The sequence below is a fragment of the Athene noctua genome, chromosome 2 (assembly GCF_965140245.1).
Source record: "Athene noctua chromosome 2, bAthNoc1.hap1.1, whole genome shotgun sequence".
NCBI lineage: Eukaryota > Metazoa > Chordata > Aves > Strigiformes > Strigidae > Athene > Athene noctua.
Window position 1 is genome coordinate 163,937,211 of NC_134038.1, and position 23,602 is coordinate 163,960,812.

Below are 23,602 nucleotides of genomic sequence, written 5' to 3' on the forward strand. Positions count from 1 at the left end.
ATGTTATGTTCTTGATAACAAAGACAATACAATGTAAGCACATATCAAACAATCACATTTAACACGAGTGAGATCGTGCAAGGGTATCCTCTACCACGAAGATGCATTTATTTTCTAGATAAACATAAATTCTCAAGAAGCTCAACAACATCGCAGCAATTATAAAAAGACATGGACATGCATGATAGGAAATATGTAATTTAAAGAAAAAAAAAAAAGTAGGAAGAGCAGTTTTAAAGCACATCTGTTGGGTAAGGTATCTCACCTGAGTTTGCAGGACACTAATAAGTTGATCCTTTTCTTCTAAGGAAGCATCAAATTCCTCTTGGAGATGTTTCCTTGCTTGTTGATTCATCTGGAGCTCCTGAGAATCATAAACAAACACATCTCAAATGAAACTAACATGGGAATTTGAAAGGTTTATCAAAATACTATGAAATATTAGAAATGCCTCTTCACAGTTGTGACCCTAGAATACAACCACAAAGTGGGTATTTCTTTTACTATACAACATTCCACACCACATAAGAACATCCCATTATAACACTAGCATTAAACCAGCAAGAGTCTAGATCTAATGCAGAATTATCCAGAATTCTTTTGTTCTAAAACACAAGTTTGTGTAGGGATCGCTTCATGCCTGCTCCCAAAAACCCTTCTGGAAGTTGAAGACTGCACTTCAGTAAACTCGGTTCTTCATTTAGCCACCAGATTAAGTCAACTGAAACAGCAGAAATGTCAGTGTCTCTCATGCTCCTCCAACAGGCTAGCACTCTAATAGGACATATGGCACTTAGAGGAGCAGAAAGTTGGCTTTTTCATCCCTCAAAGGGGTCTCAAATCAGCAAGTCAGGGGATGCCAAAGAACTGAACTATGTGGCTTTACTTGCTGCTTAGTTGCATTCATTTGGCTGAACACCTTTAGAAACTTCCTCGACGTTACCTAAACGCATTACTAGGATCTGTGTAATCATAAAATACTGCCGTAGGGAGGTTTCTTCTATTTCCTTCCTGTGCTTTTAAAGTTTAAATATTTCAGTTCCTTTAAATACTTACTGCTCTAATAGAAAAGAAATGTATTTAAATTGATTCACATCTAACTCCTTATTGAGAGAATGGGAACCAGACACATTTCATGCACGCACTGTAAACAATTTCCCAAACTTGTATTCTTTTTTTTTTTCCTTCAATATTTACTTCATCCATATATATCTTCCCAGTGATTTACCCAGGAAATGAATGCTTCTACGACCATTATTCTGCACAGATCGCTTGTATAAAGCAAGCGGCACCCGTAAACGTGGCTTCTGTGAGCCAGGAAAAGATAAAGGACGACAGAAAGCATGAAAAAGCAAACAGGAGACAAAACACAGGGCACTAAATGCTTCCTGCATTGCTTTCCTCTAACTGCAGATCTTGCTTTTATCCATCTTGCTGCCTACCCCTTACCTTCAGCCCTGAATCCCGGCTGCCAGAGCAGAGCCTGATACCAGCTCTGAGATCCGCAGCCGTGTGAGCTGAGCCTGCCCAGCCACGCAGGCAGGACAGTGCTGGGAGCTGTCACCGGGAAAACTATTCCTCTCTCTGCCCAAGCAACTATATCCACTTTGTAACCATGCCTTGCCTCAGGGTCTCAACAGCTACTGATCACGCTTCTGCCTTGCGCTTCTGAGCTTTAGAAGCAATTCCGTCCAAGCCAAGGAAAGCAGCTCAGTGCAACAACAAGTGACAAAGAGTTTTACTGAAATCAACATCGAAATAGTCTTTTTGAGTCCCCAAGTCCCTTCTGATCCTTGTCTGACAAGGAGAACTCTGAAGACTGCTGCTGAGGAATTATTCTTAACAAGAGAAAACTAAGGTAAGCAAAAGACACGTTGACAGCCAGGGACTATTTCACACTGTCAGCTTGGTCTCAGAGAAGACTTAGTTTATTCCTACATGGCCCTCTTAAAAGGAACTTCTCTGATTCAGCATATATATGGGGAAAATGGACTGCACGATGAAGAAAAAGATTTTTTAACTTCTGATAACAACTTATTACATCAGTGAATGATCTATTTGGTACCATTTTAGCTCCCACAATGGCAATGTACCATTTGATCTGTAACTTTTCTTTTAGGTCTGTTTTACCTCATGCCGTAACTTGGGCTTCTAAAAGACCAAAAAACTACTTTTTGAAGGTCTTCAATTAATAAAAATGAATTTCAATATTAGCTTTGAAGGAATGTTTAAATCTACAAGACTCAGAAGAATGAAATTAAATTTTATAACCAATATATACAGAAATCTACGTATATCAGAAATATATGAATCAAAGGCTGTGACAGAAAATGTGAAAAGTAAGCAGGCACATGTTCAACCCTTCTTCATAGTGAAAAGCTTTAACTCTGGTGTACATACATGCCTTCCAAACTTTACCAAGTACCAATAAGCTGGAAAACCAAACCTACTGGAGCATGCGGATAGAGACTGAACACAGAATGAGCTTCTTTCATTTGACCTTGTAGTGAACTGGAAAAAAAGCCACTGGCAAGCCACTTCTGTCAGTAATGCTGTGGGTTTTCCCCTCCTATGGGCTGACAGCTTAGCTTAGGACAGAGCAAGAGCCCAGGCACAGGCTCCAGCTCAGCTGAGCACCACACGCTCCGCACTCTGGCCCCCCGTTCACAGCTGCTGGGGCAGAAACAGCACAGATCCCAACCAAAATGCTATCCCCATGGCTTACACAATTCACAGCCTCATTACCTGGATCACACCCTGCACAGCTCAAGTAGAAGCTCCATAATTTGTTGGTGACCTCCTCTGAAATCATGTTGCACCGGGGCAGCCCCTTGCGGGCGAGCAGGAGCCTTGGGTACGTGCATGTCCGGATGCTCACAGTCACATCCCTCACCCTCCAGGGCCAGACCCCGGCCCTCGTTCGCGGGCGAGAGACGCCTGACTGCCTGGAGCTCGCCTGCCTTCAGGCACAGGTGGGACCTCACCACGGCCCTGCACCCTCCACAGCAGCGCTGCTGCTCGGCACAGCACACGCCAAAACACGAGTGCAGGCACAGAGAAAGCCCCTGGCTTTGAGCCAGCTGGTACCCAGCTGCCAAGTGAGGTCAGAGCATGGACAGAGAGGCCCTCGTGCACCCATCTCTGAACCGACGCTGCACTGGCTCTCGGGGCAGTGAAAACGCTTCCGTTTCGCATCCTGCTTCACCAAAGCTTGACAATACGGCTTTGGTCAACTTGCCCTTTTCATTTGTTCTGCCCGATTACGTGTCTTTTAATTAAACTCAGCAGGTTTATTATCAATACCCTACACATTAGAGCTTCTCCTTTTAATTTCACTATAACCTAAGCAGACAACAATCATAACACAACCCACCTGATCTCATGATGCAAATAAACTACGCTACAAATCCATAGAAGCAATGGAGACATTATAATGGAGATCAAGTGTGCAGTTTTTAAAATTCTATCCTTTTTTTCTTTCGACAGTCATTAAAATTTTTATTTAAAAGTGCCTCTTACTTGTATTTGCCTAACATTAGCCTTTCTTAAAGCTTAATAGAAGAGCAACAAGTTGCACAGGGACATCTACTGCTGGACCCAACAATACTCTAAGAACCACACACATTTCTACCTATTTCCCAATGAACAGAAAAGCAGTTCAGTCGGTACGATGAACTGCTCCAACTTAAGAGGATGACAATAAGCTGCTGAATGGGAAACGAGTCAGAGAAACAACCCCATATAAACAAATAAACACAGGCGGTAAAAAACCCTGCTGCACGACAGAAAATATTTTGTAAAGTGAACAAAAAAAAGCTAGGCAGAGAAAGAGCCTATGTATGTGTGGTATAAATATTCAACCAATAAAGTAAATTACCTCTCTCAGTTCACCAATTCTGCGGAATGCTTTATCCTGAGTTTGACTCAGAACGTCCTTAGAAAAAGAAAGAATAAACATCAGGCATATTAAATGTAACTTTATATATAAAGCATAAATAAATCCACAGAATTCTGCTTCAACTAGACTTAACGACTTGTATTTTTCTTTCAAGTCAAGCTCAATGTGGGTTATCATGAACTGCCAACTGTGGGTTGGCAATCACCTGAACTCAGCTGATGCAATAACAAAAGGCTGGATTACAATAGCTTCAAAGTTACTTTGACAAACCAGTATTAGCTTATTCCTCAGAAATCACAGCTAAGGAGTCTTCTGTTACACACACACACACACATAAACAACGTATTGTGTAAACACACACACAATGCACTGAGAATTAAATCTGTATTTGCACTACACATTCTAAGAGGATAAAAAGTAATGCTTACCTGTAGCTGCTGCTTCTCCCGCTGGATAACTTGATAAGCAGACACTAGCTAAAAAACAGAAATCAGGTATAACGTTGATAATGCATGCACTTACAGCTATCACAGTAAATTGCTTAGTTTTATCTCTATCTGCATTTTCAAACTCTTATCTTCATTTGAGAAAGCTCTTCTGACACAAACATACTTAAATTTAATCAATGTTTCCTCCTTCCATTTAGAAAATATCTCCAATGTCTTAAAAAAATAAAGCCTACATGTCAAAACAATAAGGTCATTCAGCATTCATGCGCTGTCCTCCCTTCACTGAAAAGACCTCCAAGAAGAGCCGTGCTTCAACACAGGCAGTCAAAAACCAACCGTATGAGAAAGTTACATCCCACACAGCTACCCTACAGGGGTGTACATTTGTAAGGGTTCACATCCCAGAGAGCTGCAGTGAAAGTAGTTTTACACTGAGTGTATGTTAAAAAATACCCTTACAACTCTAGAAAAAAAACAACTCTCTGTAATAACAAAAGTTTTCATTCCATGTGCTCTGCATATACCCAGCAGGCAAAGGAAGACTGGAAGCGGACAACACTTCTCATTGTAAGCCGACAAAAGGACTTCATGAGTAACTGCACAATTCTGTTTAATTAAAAATTTGATCACAATTTCCTAAGCTGTCCAAAGCTTAAGTAGCATAATGGCACTTGGAACGAGAATATGCTCTTTCCAAATTGCTGAAAATTTAAAGGAAAACTAAGCCAAAACACCAAGCCGAGAAATCTTGTCAAAAGATCTCTTCAAAATCCTATTGAAAATAAAGATTTTTCAGAGTTCAAAATTACTTCTAATTTCAAAGTCATACTCATTTTACATTTAAAAGAAAACTAAACCTTCTATGGATGGTTTCCCTTCCCATATTTTTGAGATGCTAACTTTGGATCCTACTTTAAATGAGAAAAAAAAAAAAAAACCAACATCTTAAATCCTCCTTATATATTGAAACTACATTCTTCAGAGCTCTGGCAAAACAATTCTTCCCAACTGACCTAAGAAACTCACAACAACTTAAAAAAATCCACAATCCTTTTTGATAGAGAAAATGAAGAGTTCCTAGACAGACTACACTAAAAAAAAAACCAAAAAGATCCACCAAAACCAACCTACAAACTGAAGAATTTTCAAACAGTGGCAACACTGTTTAGATAAAGTCTAAAAAAAAATTATCTCCTAATACTACCTGGAAAAGAATGAAAGAATTAATAGGAGACAACAATTACTGAATTAATGGAAGATAACTGTTTCTTCAGGCATACGTTGAATACTGTAATTGCTGTACACATATTTTAGATTCCAAGGATTTTGACACTGACAGCCAAAGGGCTGCACAGGTATTTTTGTACTTGAGGGCAGTAAACACTTGAACAACTGTAAAAGCCAGTGCAAATGTCCAGATTTAAATACAATACACACACAGACTTCCAAAACCCAAAATCCAACACCACCACGTTGAAACCTTTACTTTTCCCAACAATTTGAAAAATTAGTAGCAAAACTACTTACAGCATTGGTTTTCATTAGAATAGCAAGAGAAATAGTCCTTGAATTAATTGCTTTCAGGGAATACCTGGAAATTATGGGGAATAGAACCTCCCTATCTGAAACAAAACGCCTGCCTATCGCGTCTGCACAAAAGAGGCACTGTGCACTTCAACAACGAGTTCCAGAAGAAAAGTCAGTTTGCTGTCATGCGAGTACGAGCCCTGCTCACCTCTGTGCTGAACTCCACCCCTTGCTACAGGCTTTCAGCAGAAACCTTCATAGGCCTACTTGGTGTAAGGAACCACTAATTAGCCTCTATTGCTGACAACATGGAATTATTTACAAACAGGAGAAGAAAGGGATTTCCCTGTTTTATTAACAGAAAAGCATTTGACCTATCTGAACCAAATATAACTAGACTTGCAATCACAACTTCCAGGTTAGCTCTAAGTCCATCGATTTGCTCCAGACAGGGTAACAGAAAGATGAGCCACTACTGCAGTATCTGTTGGCCTCATCTTTTTCCCCTCTCCACCCACCTAAGTCACTCACAACACTGCCTACCTCTGAGTATTTTTCGCTATAGTTGCCCAAACGGCGGTCCATTTTGTGCAGTCGCTGCAGCATCTGCTCTTTACTGAGGCTGTCCATATTTCCCAGAGGCTCTTCTGTTTCACTTTCAATGTCAGAAGGTGGATCAAAGTTGGGACCAGCTGTGTCCAAGTCCAGCTGACTCAGTGAGTCTCTTGAATAAGTTCGTACCAGGGACTCCTTAGAAGAAGAGCGGAACAGGGACTCTTTTACCGGGCTTCGAAACAAAGACTCCATGGAGGGAACTCGGAGCTGCAGCCTCTGGGCCAAAGACTGAGTGTCACTCAGCTGCAAAAATTCAAAGCAAATAATTACTTCTGCACTGCTTTTAGGCAGACACACATACTGAAGACCAGGAAACAGACACCTGACCTGGGCAAAGGAACGACTGTTGCCTAACACATGCATGACACCAAATAGCTACCACTCCCTTAGAAGAATCGTCTCGTGCTGAAAAATCAAGCATGTAACTAGCACATGTGGGCAGTTTCAGATAGCAACTAAATCCAATAAGCTACACCTCTGATTTAAACTTCTAAAATAATGTATTTCTGTGTATCCCCTTTAAAAAGTGAAGAACGTGTAATTAAAATAGTTGCATTTACTGCTGTCCCAAGTTTTTAAAAAAAATATTGTGACACACTTCTTGATGTAGTAAACAGAAGACTGTACTTATCTCAAAGACACAAAAATATTTTCCTATGATTAAGAGAAGAAATTTATTGTAAAAGCCTGTGTACAAGTTCGTTCTAGCATGCCGTCTAAAGCAGTCCTTTTCTTATTTTAATGGCTTTATGATTTTTACATAAAATGCAATTATTGCTTTATGCGGCTGAAGTACTCACGCTGTTCTAAAACAAAAGGTTCTGTGCTACGGCACCATACGCTGCCAGTGCTACACAAGGGATCTGAAAGCATTACTGCACAATGTTGCCCTCACGACCACGTGTTGGGACGCACGGACTAGGAGTCGCTGCTAATTCCACTCCAGCAAGCTAAACTATTTCTGAGACACATTAAAGAATGACGCCCACCTTTACCACTAGTGACAAATTCTCTGAAGCCTGTCAGCTCTTTTCCTTCAGCTAGGAATTCGCTTTCAGGCCACGCCATATGCCCTGTGCTGGCGGCCTCCACGCGCAGTGAGACGCACCTCAACACAAGCAGCCTGCAGCACGCCATCACATACCGCTAACCTGTCCCTGCAAAAAAGCTCCACGCAGCAGTGCCAACCCTGAACACCAGCTAATGGGATTGCACACAAACACAACACCCTGGTATCCTGACAGGCTGCCTACTGGGCATCCCTCCTCCCGAATGAAGGTACAGATTGGGCACTTACACCAACATAATACAAAGACAACACAGCGGTGAAGAAGGAAGCAATTCCCCTTGTCCTCCCCATACCTGTGGGGAGGCTTGTCCACTTCCATTGTTTTCTGTGGATCTGGGAAGTGGTTGTTTAGTTAAGTTCTACAGGAGAAAAAACAACTGTTAGAAGGAACATACTGCAAGTACTGCAATTCACTCAATTCCTACAAATAGCATCTGTGCTTCTTCCTTGCTTGTGTTTTTAGTACTTTCTTTTGAATGTTTATTAAGATGTCTTCATGCATACAAGCTAGTTTGTTAAACTCAAAACAGATTGCTGCAATTATACGGAACTACAAAGCAGCTACGTGTGCACGGATTAGTATGAGACATCTGCCAGTGCTGACATCTCTCATTAAATTATTCATCATGATTATTTATGTAACATTTATGCACAAATCAGAGAAACACTAAAAAGACAATATGATAGCAGGAAAATATCTAATTGATGACCAGTGTTGCTTACAGCCAACATAAGTAACAGTGGAATCCCACCATCTTTCTCTGTTCAAGTACATTCTGGGGGGTGGAAACTACCTAAAAAAAAAAGTGCTGGTAACACTGTTTAAGACTCCAATCAAGCACAGGAAGAAAATTAAACTTTCAGAAAAAATATCCTGTGCAAAACTTCACACATACAATCCTCTGCACTTTCAAACAAAATAACCCCCACCCACAACACAACAGAAAGCAATGCTTTTGGTGGTTTTGGTTTTGTGGTTATGGTTTTATCTTTTTTAAGAGTTCACACATTCTGTTTCTAATCTACCCTGCTTTTCCTATACCCTGTGTTCAGGTATTTCTAACCTCAACAAAACAGATGGTTTTCTGATATTTAAACCAGGTCAAACTGAACTAACAAAACATGCTAGAAACCATCTTGGATATGAATTTTTTCCAAGAGAAGCAAAGCACAGAGATATATTGAACAAAGTAGGAGGAATTCAGAAGCCAAAAGCAGTGTAACTTTTAGTTTTTAATCAAGATGCACCCTGATATTTACATGCAAGCTGTAAAATCTCACGTTGGTATTTCAGCTGTATACTTATCATAACCACCCATGTATCTGCTACACGATTACACCCACAGCTTCTGCTCTGTGGATACGCAGAGAAACAGACAGAAACGTAAATGTAGAAGAGGAATGATTCAGTGTAAAAGGGCCTCAGAAATGTTTGACAGGGAGCAAACTTAAGACGTACAGAAATAACAGAGAAGAGAAAGACATCCAGACAGTTAAGGAAGGCAGCGAAATGAGCAGTCACCCAGGTTCAGACAGAACAAAGAGAGCAAAAACCAGCCGTACAAGAAGTCTGTTTGGATTTTGAAACTGCACTTCACCTGGCCTGAACAAAACCTGTATTCTGCTCCAGAGCACTGTCTTGTTGCAACTGATTTATTCCTGGTGCATAAACTGCTCTTAATGGGTTTGAAACTAATGCACTCCTACCTTTTATTCTCGTCTCCATTCCCTGTTCTTTTTCGCTTCCTAACTGGAGAGCTAATAATAAGCTTATCTGTCTTCTGCTTTATCATTTCCAAAGCATCTACTCTGCTACTACCGGACTGACAGAGGAAGACCAATACTTTACCAAGAACTACAGACTAACGACAAACACTGCTTTCAAAATCACATATTCTGATGCCATAAAAATAATTAAAAGAAACCACAAAGGGTTTGTAAATCTAATTGACAAGAATAATTTAATAAAATTTAAGATCTAATTTTAAAACACCAGATTAAGCAGAGTTATGAAATCTATGAAGGTGTTTATGAATATAAAAACCATGGATGCTGTTCTTCTCATGAAGATCCTTATAAAGCTGTCATTTAAGGATCTATGAAGATCTTTCAAAAATTCATTTCAAAACTAAAACTCATTGCACCACTTTTAAAATTTTCCTATTAATTGTGACGACATCTTCATATTCAATCTGTGCAAACAGAAGTAGAACCTGCATTTGGGATTAGACTTTCTATTGACATAAATCATAAAAGGGATACCTGTGGTGGTTCAGCTTTTACATGAAAGATTACCAGTGTTATCTAGAAGCTGCAGTTCTAAGTCACTTTGCTCGAGTGCAAAGGATCGTATTCCACTGTCCACACAGTGAAAGGTAAGCATGAATGGAAGTTGCTATATATAAGTACAGATTCAAGCAGCTTTGAAGAGCTTAAAAGCCCAAGCCTTTCATTAGCCTTTAAGATACAGATGTTTCAGCAAAACTAGAATCACAGAGGCTGGCACTTTGGAAGTCTTAAAACCAACAGTGTTACATCAGGGTTTTTGGAAACCAGCAGAAGTCTTTCCTCCATGAACCCACAGAACATACGTAACTGTATCTCCTCTACTCAATGAGAGCTACACTTAGAATCTCTACTCAAAAGGCTGCTTTTTGTTACTAAGATGTATAAACCAGACCTTAATTTTAACTGGAGCACATTAGAGCATTCTAGTGACACTTGTGCTTCCTTACTTCTCTATTTCTGACATGCAAACTAATTTTATTTATTTCTCAAAGGTATAAATAGTTTCCATAAGCCTAAAGAATGAAAGCTTAATGTTTGCATTTAAAAACATTTTACTCTTCTCCCTCCTTCTCAAGTATTCCAAAGCTGAGGAAATTATCGAGGAAGGAATGAGAGCTTAGTACACATTTTCTTCCTTCATTTTCCTTTAATTTTGCTTTAAAAAAACCTGTCCGTCCAAGAATATTTGAATTATTTTTTTATGCAACAAAACTCATACATCTTAGCAAGGAGTTTATACTAACTTCATTTATACCAAAAAATCCACAACTACTGTCATTTCTCTATGATGCTCACTCTTGGATCACACATCACTTGCACACACACAGTTAAAATACTGGTCTGTTTTTGCAGAATTAATATGCATTTGTGTGTGCTGATGAAACTTTCCTTCTCCTGCATCTTTAGTTTACCCAAGCTTACCAAACGTATGTAATGGGTTTTTTAATATGTGTTTGTATATAATCAGCCCTCCCCTTCCCTATAAACTTCTAAATCATTGTTTTCTCCCCCCAAATTATTACCATAAAAGTACAGCTCTAGAGCCTTCTAGAGTACAGTTCTAGAGCTGTACCAGTTCTACAGGTAATGTATCATTAATACACGCTGGTAACACATTAACAATAACTCTTACATAATAATTACTCGCTATGTATGCAGTCTTGTACATAAATACGCAAGTCAGTGATTCCTACCACTGAAGTATATACTAAAAGATAATACAAAGACAACAGTTGAGCATTCAGAACAATATGGGTTTTTAAATGCAACTGTACTAGGGATATTCTGTAAGTTATTTGAAGAGAGCCCAAAACTGTTGACTGTAAACTGTAAGTTTAGAAAAGCTTAAATACATTTGCAGTGAGATTTTAAGTAGTGATTGCTGGACCTGAAATATGGTCAAAATCCATAGAACTGGAAAAAAAAATAAATACATCTAGTAACTACAGATCTCGGCACAGTCTGAATGTCCTCTTTGCTCCCCATCCAAAAGCTCAATCTTGTGAACACCATGACTGAGCTAGTAATGAATGTGTGCTCTAAGGGCATGCTCTAAACAAGCATAAGCCTTTACAACAAAGGAAGACTTTCCACAGATGATCTTTTTAATCACTGTTTCAGTTCAATCTTGCTTAGCCTGAAAGAGGCAAGTCCAACACAACATGGGCGTGTTGTGCTAAGTCCATCTGCTTATCTAATTTCTATCTTGTGACAGCTTTCAGTGACTTCTCATTTTCAGCCTCTTCATGAGCAGCAAAAAAGCACTTGCTAAACTAAAAAGCAAAGTACTCATGAAGCATGAGGATGAGCTGGGACTCTAAAAAACACTGTGTTTTGAATCACTATGGACTCAGGAGTGCATGCCTCTGAAGCATGTGGAAGATGCCATCCCAGTCCTGTGACAATAATAAGAATACATTTTTGTAGGCGCGTATGCCAAACTAGAAGTCTACTTTCCTCCCTATGCCTGCTTTTTTTTTTCCATTCCTTGTTTGCTTCTCACTGAGCTTCTCTAATTATTTAATAATTAGATTTTTAATAAAGGACTATTTATCCTCACAGTAATAGCTGCCAGGTTACCAACTAGACGTAGCTGAATTTCAGTGTCTATGTGAGATAATTATTTCCTGCTACCATTAGTAGTACATGACATTGTGAGACTTTCACTGTACACAGCAAAAAGCACATAATTTTTAGACTAAAACAATCTCAATGTCCATTTATCTTGAAATATATACAGACATACAGAAAAACGAAGAGGAAGACTTTCAATGGCATTAATTAATTCTAAGCAACAAACGCACAAACTTGTGCAGCAATTATTTAAAAGTTGTGTAGAGTATGGTTACCTGTATAACAGAAAACATGTTAATTTTTTTATGTTACAGTAAATTCACACCGTACAGCACACCAGCCAGGAGCTATCAGGTACTACCTCCGTGAAATTTAGTGCAGGGTTAGCAACAGGGTAGTTAAGATAGATGCCTCTGGGAGAACAAGCCACAAGCAACACTAGGTTTGCCTTCTAGTACAGTACGCTCCTCCCCCTGCTAAAGGCATCACTAAGAGGGGTGGGAGGACTCACCACACCGTCACTCTGTGGTTTAGGTTGTTTGGTGGGATCCAAAGCAAAGATAGTATACTCAGAGAGAAAAGCAGGTTCTGCTATCATCCCGGCTAGCAGCTGTCATTCAATGCAAAAAGCAGGAAAATCAATCAAGCAGTAAGGTAAAGAACGTTGCATGGTTTTACTCAATTTTCCTACACTATTAAAAACAATATAAAACAATACAGTAGTTTATGAGACAACAGAGATTGATAAAGGCAGGACATAACCAGAAAATATGCATTAGATCATTTCAGAACAGCCAAAATACAGTTTTGATCATTTAGAAGTAAAGAAACACACAATTAAAAAAAAGACCTTAGTTTAGGCAAAGATAAAGACAATATTTCAGGCACTGACAGTGTAATTTTTTCTGCAGATGACTTATCTTCAGATACCACTGAGTCTTCTTCACTCTCAGTTATGTGTGAAACACTCACTAGTCTAAAAATTCTATGGGTTTTTTAGCTATAAACAAATTGCATGCTTTTTACTATCTTCTACTGTTCTTACACACTAGAATTCTAACCACATCAAAAAAGAACTTGCAAAATTTTTCAAACTGCTAGCAGATTATTTTGTAAAAACACAAGTTAATTCACCATTTTATCAAGTTAGTATCAAAGAAGAGATTTAAATTCCTAGAGACAAAACACATGAAGACTAGAATTTGAATTCAAACTGAACATATACATGTAATATAAAGCAACCTAATGCTGTTAAGATGATGCAACAGATTTCAAACATTATTTCTAATGAGTTTACTCACACACAAAAGTTCAAGGTTCAAATTTCTTATTGCCTGAGATTTCAGAACTGTGCTGCCTGCAGACTGAACTAAATCACAACATGGTTTTTCTTTCTCATTATTTCAGAACCATTGTTTTGTTTCAAGTTACTAAATAGTATTTTTAGAAAATCTATTACAATGTAAGTTCGAGTTAGATTTTTTTTTTTTTTGTGTGAACATTACACTAACTCCAGTACATAAACTCAGAGAGGAAAAATATCTTCATGTGTAAGATCTGGAATGCTACATGACTTGCAATTTGTGTCCACAAAACCCTTTCAGACAATGTATTAACTGCTTAATGTTCAGTGTCAGCCATACACAATAGCCTCTGAATGTCAGTACTGATTCCCTATGTCTTTTCTCTAATATATCTACGCTGAAAAACCCAAATTACTGAAAAACTTGTGTAACTGAGACCTAAATTACCAATCCAGCAGAAAACAATGCAAAAAGAATGTGCTTTTACTGCCTCCTATGTGATTCACTATACTATATGCATACACAAATACACACATACCCCCTTTGTACAAATCTCCATTGCCGGAGAATCCTGCTAGTTATGTCAGAAGACCTTCTAGAGCTGCAAAAGGAAAGAAGCTTAGTTTCACGGTCAAAAAAGAACCAAAATCAAACACTACAAAATTGTGAACTGTCTTTATAGACACTGTATCTGCAGAACACGAATCCTAGCATTTATGCCCAACTTTTACTTCTCAGATTGCTAAATACAGTGACAATTAATTCTGACTCCTATTACTCAGCTGCCCTTGTCGTGGCATTCCCAAAGCTGGCCCAGGACAAGCGCTCCAGTAGTTTAACTGATTTGCCAAGAACTAGCTAAATCCAAGAAATTCATGTGAAACTTCTCACTTTTAAGCTACTACAAAGACAAGCTGCTGACAACAGAGATGCTCACATTTCTCCTGCTCCTAATCTTCTTTCCCCCCGGTCTGGACACACTTGCCTAGTGCATCTACTGTGGCCACATGCTGAGTTTGGTCAGACTGGTCACCAATCCCTCTCTCTCAGCCTGTCAGAAATATAATTCCTAAAAGTAAGCTGTGTTAAAGTTCCTGCTGTATATTTATTCAAGTGTGTAAAAACCACTTAAGTTTCTTTTCTCATCTGAGCTTTTAGGCAAAACAAAAATAGGGAAATTGACAAGTGTTAATGTTTCCAGCAAATCTTTGTTAAGTGGCAATGGTTGTAGAAGCTCATAGCCTTGGCTGTGCTGTGCATTTTGTACATATACTTCTGGAAAGGGTACATGCCAGAAAAAGAAATGGCAAATACTAGGTACACGCAAGCATACAAACATACAGCAGCAGCACTACAAGCAAGCCTGACTACCTTGAGAATTAGAAGCATGCAAATTCTCAACCACAAATAAAATTATGAAATCTTGAAGACAAAAATTACTTTGTATGTTTAGAGAAGACCAGTTAAGATGATGAAACACAGTTTGTAAAGACTTCATACATGGATTACGGCAAATAGTAACCAAAATATTATGAACATTTTCAACACATGCACCATATACTATCTTCACCTTAAGTCACTTTTAAAAACAGGACTGTCAAGAACTTCAGGAATCACAGATGATTCAAATTATCTCTTCATAGTAATGGTATGCTAATATTTGCTTCTCAAAATATTAAATTGTGCCATTTCACCACAGCATTATTTTACTTAATCCAAATTCCATTAAATAGTATACCAAGCAATTTGCATTAAAAAGAATTTCTACTTAATCTCTAACAAGTTAGTATTCTTCACCCGAAATAAAAAAAAAATTCTTGGACTGTCAGTATGTTGAGCATCCATGAACTGTTATATTGTTGATCATCCCCAGAAGTTCACAACCATGTCAGTGCAGCCAAGTTCTAACAGGAGGCTTAGACAATAATTCTTTCACAAAACAGTAACTACAAACCCCAAAATTTACAGGTAAGATAACCAAGATCTTTAAACAATGGAAAGAGTTAATTTAAAAAATTCACTCAAACTAGCTGGTAGGCAAGTGATAGGGGGTGTCTGTAACCCCTTTTTACCAAGATCAGAAGACGCAAGCTATCCACAGCCTAAAATATGCCAATCTACATTACTGTTACAGTTTTGAGAAAAAGCAAGAAAAAAGCTTAGAGATATAAACTGATGCAGTACTGCTTGAGTTTGCAGACACAGAACACCAGGGTCTCTACTACAACTAATAGTTTCCCCAAACAATAGAACGTGATTAACAGTATTGTTGAATGTCACAGATGTCAGTCAGAACCCTGATGCAAGAACACCACTACATCATCTCAGCTTCACCCTACTGTTTCTTGAGTAAAGGCAAGCACAAAAGGGAAGGAGCCAACCCTACAAATGAAGAAGGGCAGAAGGCAACAATACTGAGGCAGAACAGTAATCACTACCAAAATGAAATACAAAATATTTCCTCTCCAGTACTCAAGACAAGTTTCACACTTCAAATAGCTACCAAAGACAGAATATACTCAGTCACATTCCAAGAGTGGTATTTCCTTAGCACTTTAGAACCAGCTGTATCTTCTCATTAGTGAGTTCATCCTGTTCTCAGATGTTGGGTGCCCAACAATAAAAATACTTAGGTACTTGCTCACAGTATTTTTGTTACTCCAGCAGCTCATTACCGGCTACATTTTTACACATAAATTATAGGCAGAGTTGTCTAATGAGTCCTGTAATTACACTACCTAATACTTTCTAATATATACATGTGGTTTTATCTGCACTTTTAAATTTTTTTAACTATTCAGTATGGCTTTAAAACTAGCTGTGTAGTTAACTTAGAGGGAAGAAGGGTATTAAAAGTCACTAAAAATTATTCACCTATGCCTGGAAAAAAGGCAAGAAGCAACCTGCCAGTCAAAATTAAACAGATACAAGTATCTCCACAATGGATTCTTCAACTTCAGTATCTGGCCTAAAACACACTCTGAATTATCTTAGTAGCTTCAGAAACAATAAACATATCTGGTGCTATACTGTCTAATGCATCACTAGCACATTAGTGCTATGCCAGTAACATGATCAATAAAACCAGACAAGCAGGGAATCCAACTGGGCTGAAGCATAGTGGAAGCCCACAGAATGTGCAGAAATGTAAATAATCCTTTAACTAACCTTCTCTAATCCTCTGAATGCCATCAAACCACACTTGAAGCTTGCTATAAAAATCCTGCTAAGATCTTCCAACTTTCTGTTTTAAACATGCTCCTGGGTAGATGAATTCCCTAACCCAGACCAACCTTAATCTCAGGCACCAAATTAAGGCTATGGTACTGCTGGTCTTTTGTCACAATATTTAACTCCTATACTTTTTTTTGCAAGTAAAATCTTACTAACCAACAAACACGTCTATCTTGGAAAGAAAGCTACAAATGAGGCAAATTAGGTGATGAAGCCAGACACGAGATGACACTTCTGTTTCCTTCAGTATTACCAAAATATACATCAAGTTATTGTTAAAATAACCTTTGTATTTCTAAAATTCTGAACAGTTTTTGTAGCCCTCAAATTTGGCCTAAATTAAGCAACCTTACTTGTTCTTTACCAACTGTGTTAACATTATTCTTGCTATTCCTCCCTCCCTCTGAAGAATTACCATGCTCAAATCTTCCTCTGCCAAGATTCTGATGAGTGGGGAGCAAAGGCCAACATACATGCAATCCCCAGATCAATGGGACATGCTGTGAAACAAAACCCAGAATTTAACAGGGATTAAAGTTTGATCAAAGTGTCATTGCTCTGGAGATGGCAGTCGGTGAATGAATGCATGTTACATACATATAACATGTTTGATTGTCAAAGGCAGTCATTCCCTTTCAGAAGAAAAAAAAAACAAAAGAATCAGTGGTTCCAAATTTGAGATTACCCTGTTATCAAGCAAATTTCAAAACTCATACATTTTGTTAGCAAAGTACATAATGGTATCTGTGCATCTGTAATATGCTAATGCTTAAAAGCTTTAATAATTTTATGTGGACAGTTCAACTATGTTGTATACAAGCACAGTAAGACAGAGGAAAAGGGATCAGACTATAAATTTGCCTGAGACAAGCCGGTATTTGCTCATCTAGTTCAAGGAGCTGGGAGATGTCAGCTATGAGGCCAAAGGTTCAGAGCTTCAACTCTTACTGAGAAATAACCTCTTCCCCACAGTAAAATAAATAAATTTGGTTATTTGTCCAAGTTGGGAATTCCAGAAAAAAGCTGTGAATAATTTAGTAATTTGATGATTTACACAAATATTTATTTACAGAAGATTTGTGCAATTTGGAACATAACCTCTTATACCTCATCACTACTGTGATCAAGAAATAGAAAAAAACTGAAGGAAGAGCTGAAAGTTGAAGGTTTCTCTCTGCAATTAAAAAAAGCCCCAGAATCTTAGAGTACAGAACTTCATTTTCAGAAAGAGGTAGTACAGAAATCAAAATACAACTCTTCTCTGGTTTGCTTTTCATTCTGATGAGCAATCTAATGATCCTGGTATACACATCAGGAGTTGTAAAATCCAGGTTTTTAGATACAAACTAGGTTATACAGCCTCCAAAATTTAGTTTTAAATTTGCATGTCAGAAAGGAAAAAAATATAGACATATCTGAACCACTACCATCTTTGCATGGCAACCTCTATTTAGAAGTACTGCAAATTGGGTGTATGAATACAGGAAAGATGCAGCATTAACAAAGCCCATGCTAGAAAAACATTTCAATTAGTTTAAAAACACAGTTGTTACATAGCACTAAAGTAAGACTGAAAAGTACCTTGGCTAGTTTATCTTTAGCTCTAGGAAGAGCTATATATATTGTGCTCTGCTGCCACTTCCATGACACTAATGAGGATGCGAGTGATATTTGGATCTGCATGACTGATAGGTCATCCACAGCAAGCTATCAGCTGTTTGCTCACAGTTCATGGCTCCAAAGTAGTTTTGTTATCCTCTGCAGGTGAGCCTGACATGTAAATAACTGTATTATAGAACCAAAAGAAAATTTTGAACCTTAGGAACTATACTGAATATGACTGAACAGAATTTGAGGTGAAATACATCAAGAGTCAATGCAGTAACAGTTTGAAAACCAAACCCTATCCTTCCCGAGAAAAGACTGGAAGCTCCAAGTAAGCATTCAGGGCTGTTTCAAAATGGCACCAAGACCAACCCAGAAAGCATCTGCTACATAAATTGTCTGAAGAAGTTCTATGTCATATTTTATGGACTACTTGCAAGAAGAACACAGAACTAGACAGACTTCTGCTTTTTCCTTATACATGGCAAAAATTATGAGCTTCTCTGTAACACCGTCTCTGGAGATCCACAGCACCATTAAAATAGATGTTGAAGAACAAAGTGGGCAAGAAAAAGAAACTCACCTACTATGCTCCATTCATGGAATACGTTAAACTGAGAATGTTTTGGAATTTTGAAAAATAAAAAATATCATCGTAGAATATAAAGCAAGAATGTTTGCTTGTACGTTTTATAATTCTTTGATCAGACGAATGCTGTCATTTACAACTGTAATTCACTTTGAACTTGTTTTTATTCTAAAAATATTCCGATTTTAAATCAAAGCTTGCACATGCAATACTTGCAACTTTGATATTACAGCACTGAAAATCCAAATATTTGATCTGTTAAAGACATACTAAAACATAATAGGCCAGAGGGAGCACAGAGAACATACAAAAGAACTATGAAATACTGCATTCTTGCTTAGCTTTCACTACCAAAAGGGTTAGCATTTATTCATGTACCGCAAGAACACTGTAGCATGATACTCTTCAAACACCAAACATTTTCAATGTATTGTCATCCAACTTTAACTCATTAAATGCCACTGTCATTGACACCGGTACATAAAATATCTGCCTGATCAAATGAGAACACTGCAAAAAATGCCCCCCCCAAGATGTAATGCACTCATATAATCAGGACATCTATTTCCAGAGATAGTACGTAATATCTGCATCTTTAAGCATAGTAATACTGCTGCTGAACTGAATTTTATGAAAATCTAATCCAACAAAGAATTTTCAAACCTGATTTGCTTTTAATTAATCTGTTAATATTCATGAGAAATATCTGGAGGAAGGAGATTTCATGTCTTGACCATTTAAATTTATCTTTATTTTAGTAAAATTTTCCATTTAATGTAAAACCAGTCCTAAGAAACCAAAAAAAGATTTTCATTCCCTTGGCAGTTTCACTACTTTCTGGATTTTCAACTAGAGGATATTTACAAGTGAAATCCTCATAGCAGCTCCCTAAGCCCAAGGCTAGCTGTAAATCTCAGGTCACTTTAGTACCCTGTATCCATTCTTAATCTTATTTCTCCTTCTGCCTCTGATCACTCCAGTGTAACCACTGTATTTAGACCATATTGTTCTTCCAACTTAACTTGTAATGTACTATGGGGAATTCTTTGCTTCTTAAGTTTGTCTGGAAAAGCAATATGAAAAAACAGCCTGCTGGGGGGAGGGTGGGTGCAACATAAATCTAATGTGCTACAAGACGAAATGTAGTTCTCCATAGAAATGACAAACACTACAGAAAGCATTGATACAAACAGGTGACTTATCAGTAGCATTCAACAACATATGGAAATGTATGTTTTAAATATGTTACCTGAATTGTGAAAAGAGCTACTAGCTTTTACTGAATCAACTGATAAAACTGAAAGAAAAGATGAGCCTTCAGGCTCACAAACTTTTTTCAGATCTAGAATAAAAGCAGACATCCTCAAAAACAAAAATAAGAAGTATTCTGCCTTTCACTCAATGTGTGAGTTATACTATTTGATCTGAAAAGCAGTTGGTAGTTGTATAATAAAAGGGATGAGGAGTGTCACCACTTGGTCTTTCCCTTTATTATTTCCCACCAAAAAGAGAGGAAAATTTTGTGTAGGCAGGGCCAAGTTAATGACAGACAAAAGCAGTAAATCAGTCACACAGAGGAAAAATCACCGTTTCACAGCTTCAGTATTTCATATTCCACTAAGCTTTTGCTGCTTAAAAGGTCTGAACATCTTGGCCAAATCTCTAGCACGTTCTACAATGGATATATATAAATTTTAAAATAAAAAAAGGGGGGGAGGCAACCTTTATGTTTGCATTGGTCACTGATGACACCAACTCTCAGCACCAACTCATTCCTTCTAGGCCACAGTGATAGTTCTCATGCAGCAATATGCCACTTCAGTACTCTGCATTAAGAACAGAAATGCTGGTTGTTTTTCCTTGAAAAAAAAAAAAAAACAACCCCAAACACCACAAAAACCCCCAACCTAAAAACCAGCAAACTCTCCTTACTGAAACACTTAATAATTTATCTGGGTGACACCGCTTGCTGACATTATGGAGCATCTAGTTAACAGAAAACCTCTCCCCAGGGTGAGAGTGAAGTCACCACATACATACACATATAAAAACAGCAGAAGAAAAAAGCATTTATTAGAAAATTCAATGCGACATTTCAAAAATACAAAACAAAATCATGAGGTATTCTTGCTTTCCTTTCTGTTATCATTGCAGGAAGCAAACCACCAAGGTGCAATTGTAGCATTCATAATGGAATTTAAGACAAATTTCAGGTTAACTGATCATCTCCTTATAAAAACGTGGTGTTAAAAATTAATTGTTCCACTGCAAGAGAACACATCTTTTTTGTAGCAAAACCCAACACCTCAATTTTCTGGTTGAGAACTCAGCGCTTCCTCTGACAAAGCTTACAGAATCACAGAAGTTCCCTGCTTTACCCCACCGGCCTATATTTTCACATTCTCTAAATCAGGGCTTTTTTTGCTTGTTTTTCTTTTTTAAATCAAGCCACTGAAAAAAAGCCACACTACTCAATATTAAAAAAGAGGAGTGCAGATTAACTCCTCTGCTTCATCTATTGTGCAAGTCATGGTTACCCATCATCCTGACAGTGATTTTAATGATATTTTACGATTGATCATTTAGACTCAGTTTGATTTGTTTGGATTTTTTTTTTTTCCACATTTTATAATTATATGGTTAGAAGTATTCACCACAGCTCAGTTCAAACCTTCAGACTGCTGAAGCCTGGGCAGTTAACTGGATTCCCCCAACTTTTCAACCAAAAGAGGCATAAAAACCAAAGTTAGTCTCTCTGAATGTTACTTTGGTCCCACTGCCTTGCTGAGTTCAGTTCAGAGGTAAGATTTTCAAGACCTGAAGACAGATTTAAAAGGTTTCCTATTCTGGGGGTCAACCACTACAGCTTAAAGGTCTTGTTCACCAGTATTAAACACTTCATTATTTAACCGAACAATTAGACTATTCATACCTATAAATGCACAGAAAATAGTGAAATTGAGGAATCAAAAAGAAGTTAATCAAGGACCAAAAGTTAAGATTTTTTTTTTAAGTTAAAGTTGAAAAACACAGAAAAACGGTTCTCAACTGACCTCTTTGTCTGGTGTTAAAGTGCCTTCATCATTCTGATCTGTGGACAAATATGTCCTCCTTCTGTTGCCAGTTGGTGAATGGGATTCGGAAGGAACCTACACAGAGATCACATATATCCAGAAAAATATTAACAGCAGAACTAATTATTCCATATCATAATTTACTTCAACAGTTACTAACTGTAACATCTCAGTAAAGTCCAGGCGAGATGTTCCTTTTAAAGAAAACAACCAGCTCCACATACTGTCTGTGGAAAGCTCTACCTTACTACAAAGTCTCCAGAGCAGACTACATCATGAAGCAGCCACAAGAGCACGTCACAAAATCAGGTAGCTTGATTATTTCTGACCATGGTCCTTTTACACCAGATTTGAAACACAAGCCTCATAACACTTTAGGAACATAGTACAGTTGCTTCAGGATAAAAGTACTGCAAACTGACAGGGATTGAAGCATTTACATATGGAATACCATCTGATTCCTTGAAAAAATTAAAAAAAAAGAACAAAACCTGACAAAAGAAGAAAAAAAACCCACTGCTTATAAAATTGAATCTAAACAAAGGGCAGAAGGTGGTGACATATTTTATGTCACTAGGAACTTGTTCCTGTCAGCACTGAACATCTATTCAAACAAATTTCACCTCATGCTGAGTGAGGCTGCAACAAGCCAGACCAACCCAACTCAAACATAGTTTGCCAGCCTCATATTTCAAATTCAAGCTCTTATGTACAAACAAACTAATTACCAAGATCTCTCATTACGTATACTGGACAATATAAAGCAGAATGAAGACTCAAATCACCTGCACAGACCAGAATCTTGGCTACTAGGAGCAATCATTTCTCTACTTGAGAGAACCGGTACACACCATGGGGGAAGCTGTGGCATTGCCTGCATGGCCATGGAGAAGACATGAAGAAAATGGGATGGAAAACCTATCTACCTCCTAGAAATGCGGGTATGTGAGCTGGAAGGAAGAACAAGTACAGAACATTGTCCTTTTCAGGAGAAATGCTGCTCCCGTTTCCAGTTATCAAGATGAGGCTGAGACCCACGCACACCACACTAACCCATTTGTCGTTAACAGGTATTATGACCAACATTAGAGGGGCCCTGCCTCCAGCCAGGCGAAGGACAGGGACAACCAAGTTTACTGGACCGTCTGGATTCGATGACCTGGTACAACTGACCCACAGCAGTATAAGGCTCTAGTGGACACTGGTGCGCAATGCACCCCAGTGCCATCAAATTTTAAAGGAGCAGAACCCATTTGTATTTCAGGAGTGACGGGGGGGTCAGCTGTCTGTATTGGAGGCCAAGGTGAGCCTAAGTGGAAAGGAGTGGGAAAAAAAAACCATTATGACTGGCCCAGACACTCCATGCATTCTTGGCATATATTATCTCAGAATCAGGTATTTTAAGGACCCAAAAGGTTATCGGTGTGCTTCTGGTATAGCTGCCTTGGAAAGAGAAGGAATTAAACAGCTGTCTGTGTTGCCTGGTCTCTCGGAGGATCCTTCTGTTGTGGGACTGCTGAGGGCTGAAGAACAACGGGTGCCAACTGCCACTACAACCGTGCACCGACAGCAATACCGCACCAATCGAGACGCTGTAATCCCGATCCATAAACTGATTCATCAGCTAGAGAGCCAAGGAGTCATCGGCAAGATGTGCTCCCCTTTTAACAGCCCCATATGGCCAGTGTGAAAGTCTAATGGAGGATCGAGATTGACAGTGCACTATCGTGGCCTGAATGAAGTCACGCCCCTGCTGAGTGCTGCTATGCCAGACATGTTGGAACTGCAATATGAACTAGAGTCAAAGGTGGCCAAGTGGTATGCCATGATTGATATTGCCAATGCATTTTTCTCAATCCCTCTGGCAGCAGAATGC

General features: G+C 38.4%; 1 protein-coding gene across 5 annotated transcripts in view; it reads right to left on the reverse strand.

Annotated features, from left to right (window-relative positions):
• The window catches only part of GOLGA4 (golgin A4), a 64,097-nt gene that overhangs the window by 37,451 nt on the left and 3,044 nt on the right, over nt 1-23,602 (reverse strand). For 2 of the 5 annotated variants that reach the window (XM_074900949.1, XM_074900948.1), the window contains exons 2-8: nt 21,706-21,801; nt 12,432-12,530; nt 7,852-7,917; nt 6,418-6,732; nt 4,327-4,374; nt 3,878-3,934; nt 266-364 (exon numbers count right to left, since the gene is read on the reverse strand). In XM_074900949.1, the coding sequence (XP_074757050.1) occupies nt 266-364; nt 3,878-3,934; nt 4,327-4,374; nt 6,418-6,732; nt 7,852-7,917; nt 12,432-12,530; nt 21,706-21,801 (780 nt within the window). The remainder of the gene's footprint in view (nt 1-265; nt 365-3,877; nt 3,935-4,326; nt 4,375-6,417; nt 6,733-7,851; nt 7,918-12,431; nt 12,531-21,705; nt 21,802-23,602) is intronic. The other 3 variants (XM_074900951.1, XM_074900952.1, XM_074900953.1) reach the window with 2 other exon arrangements.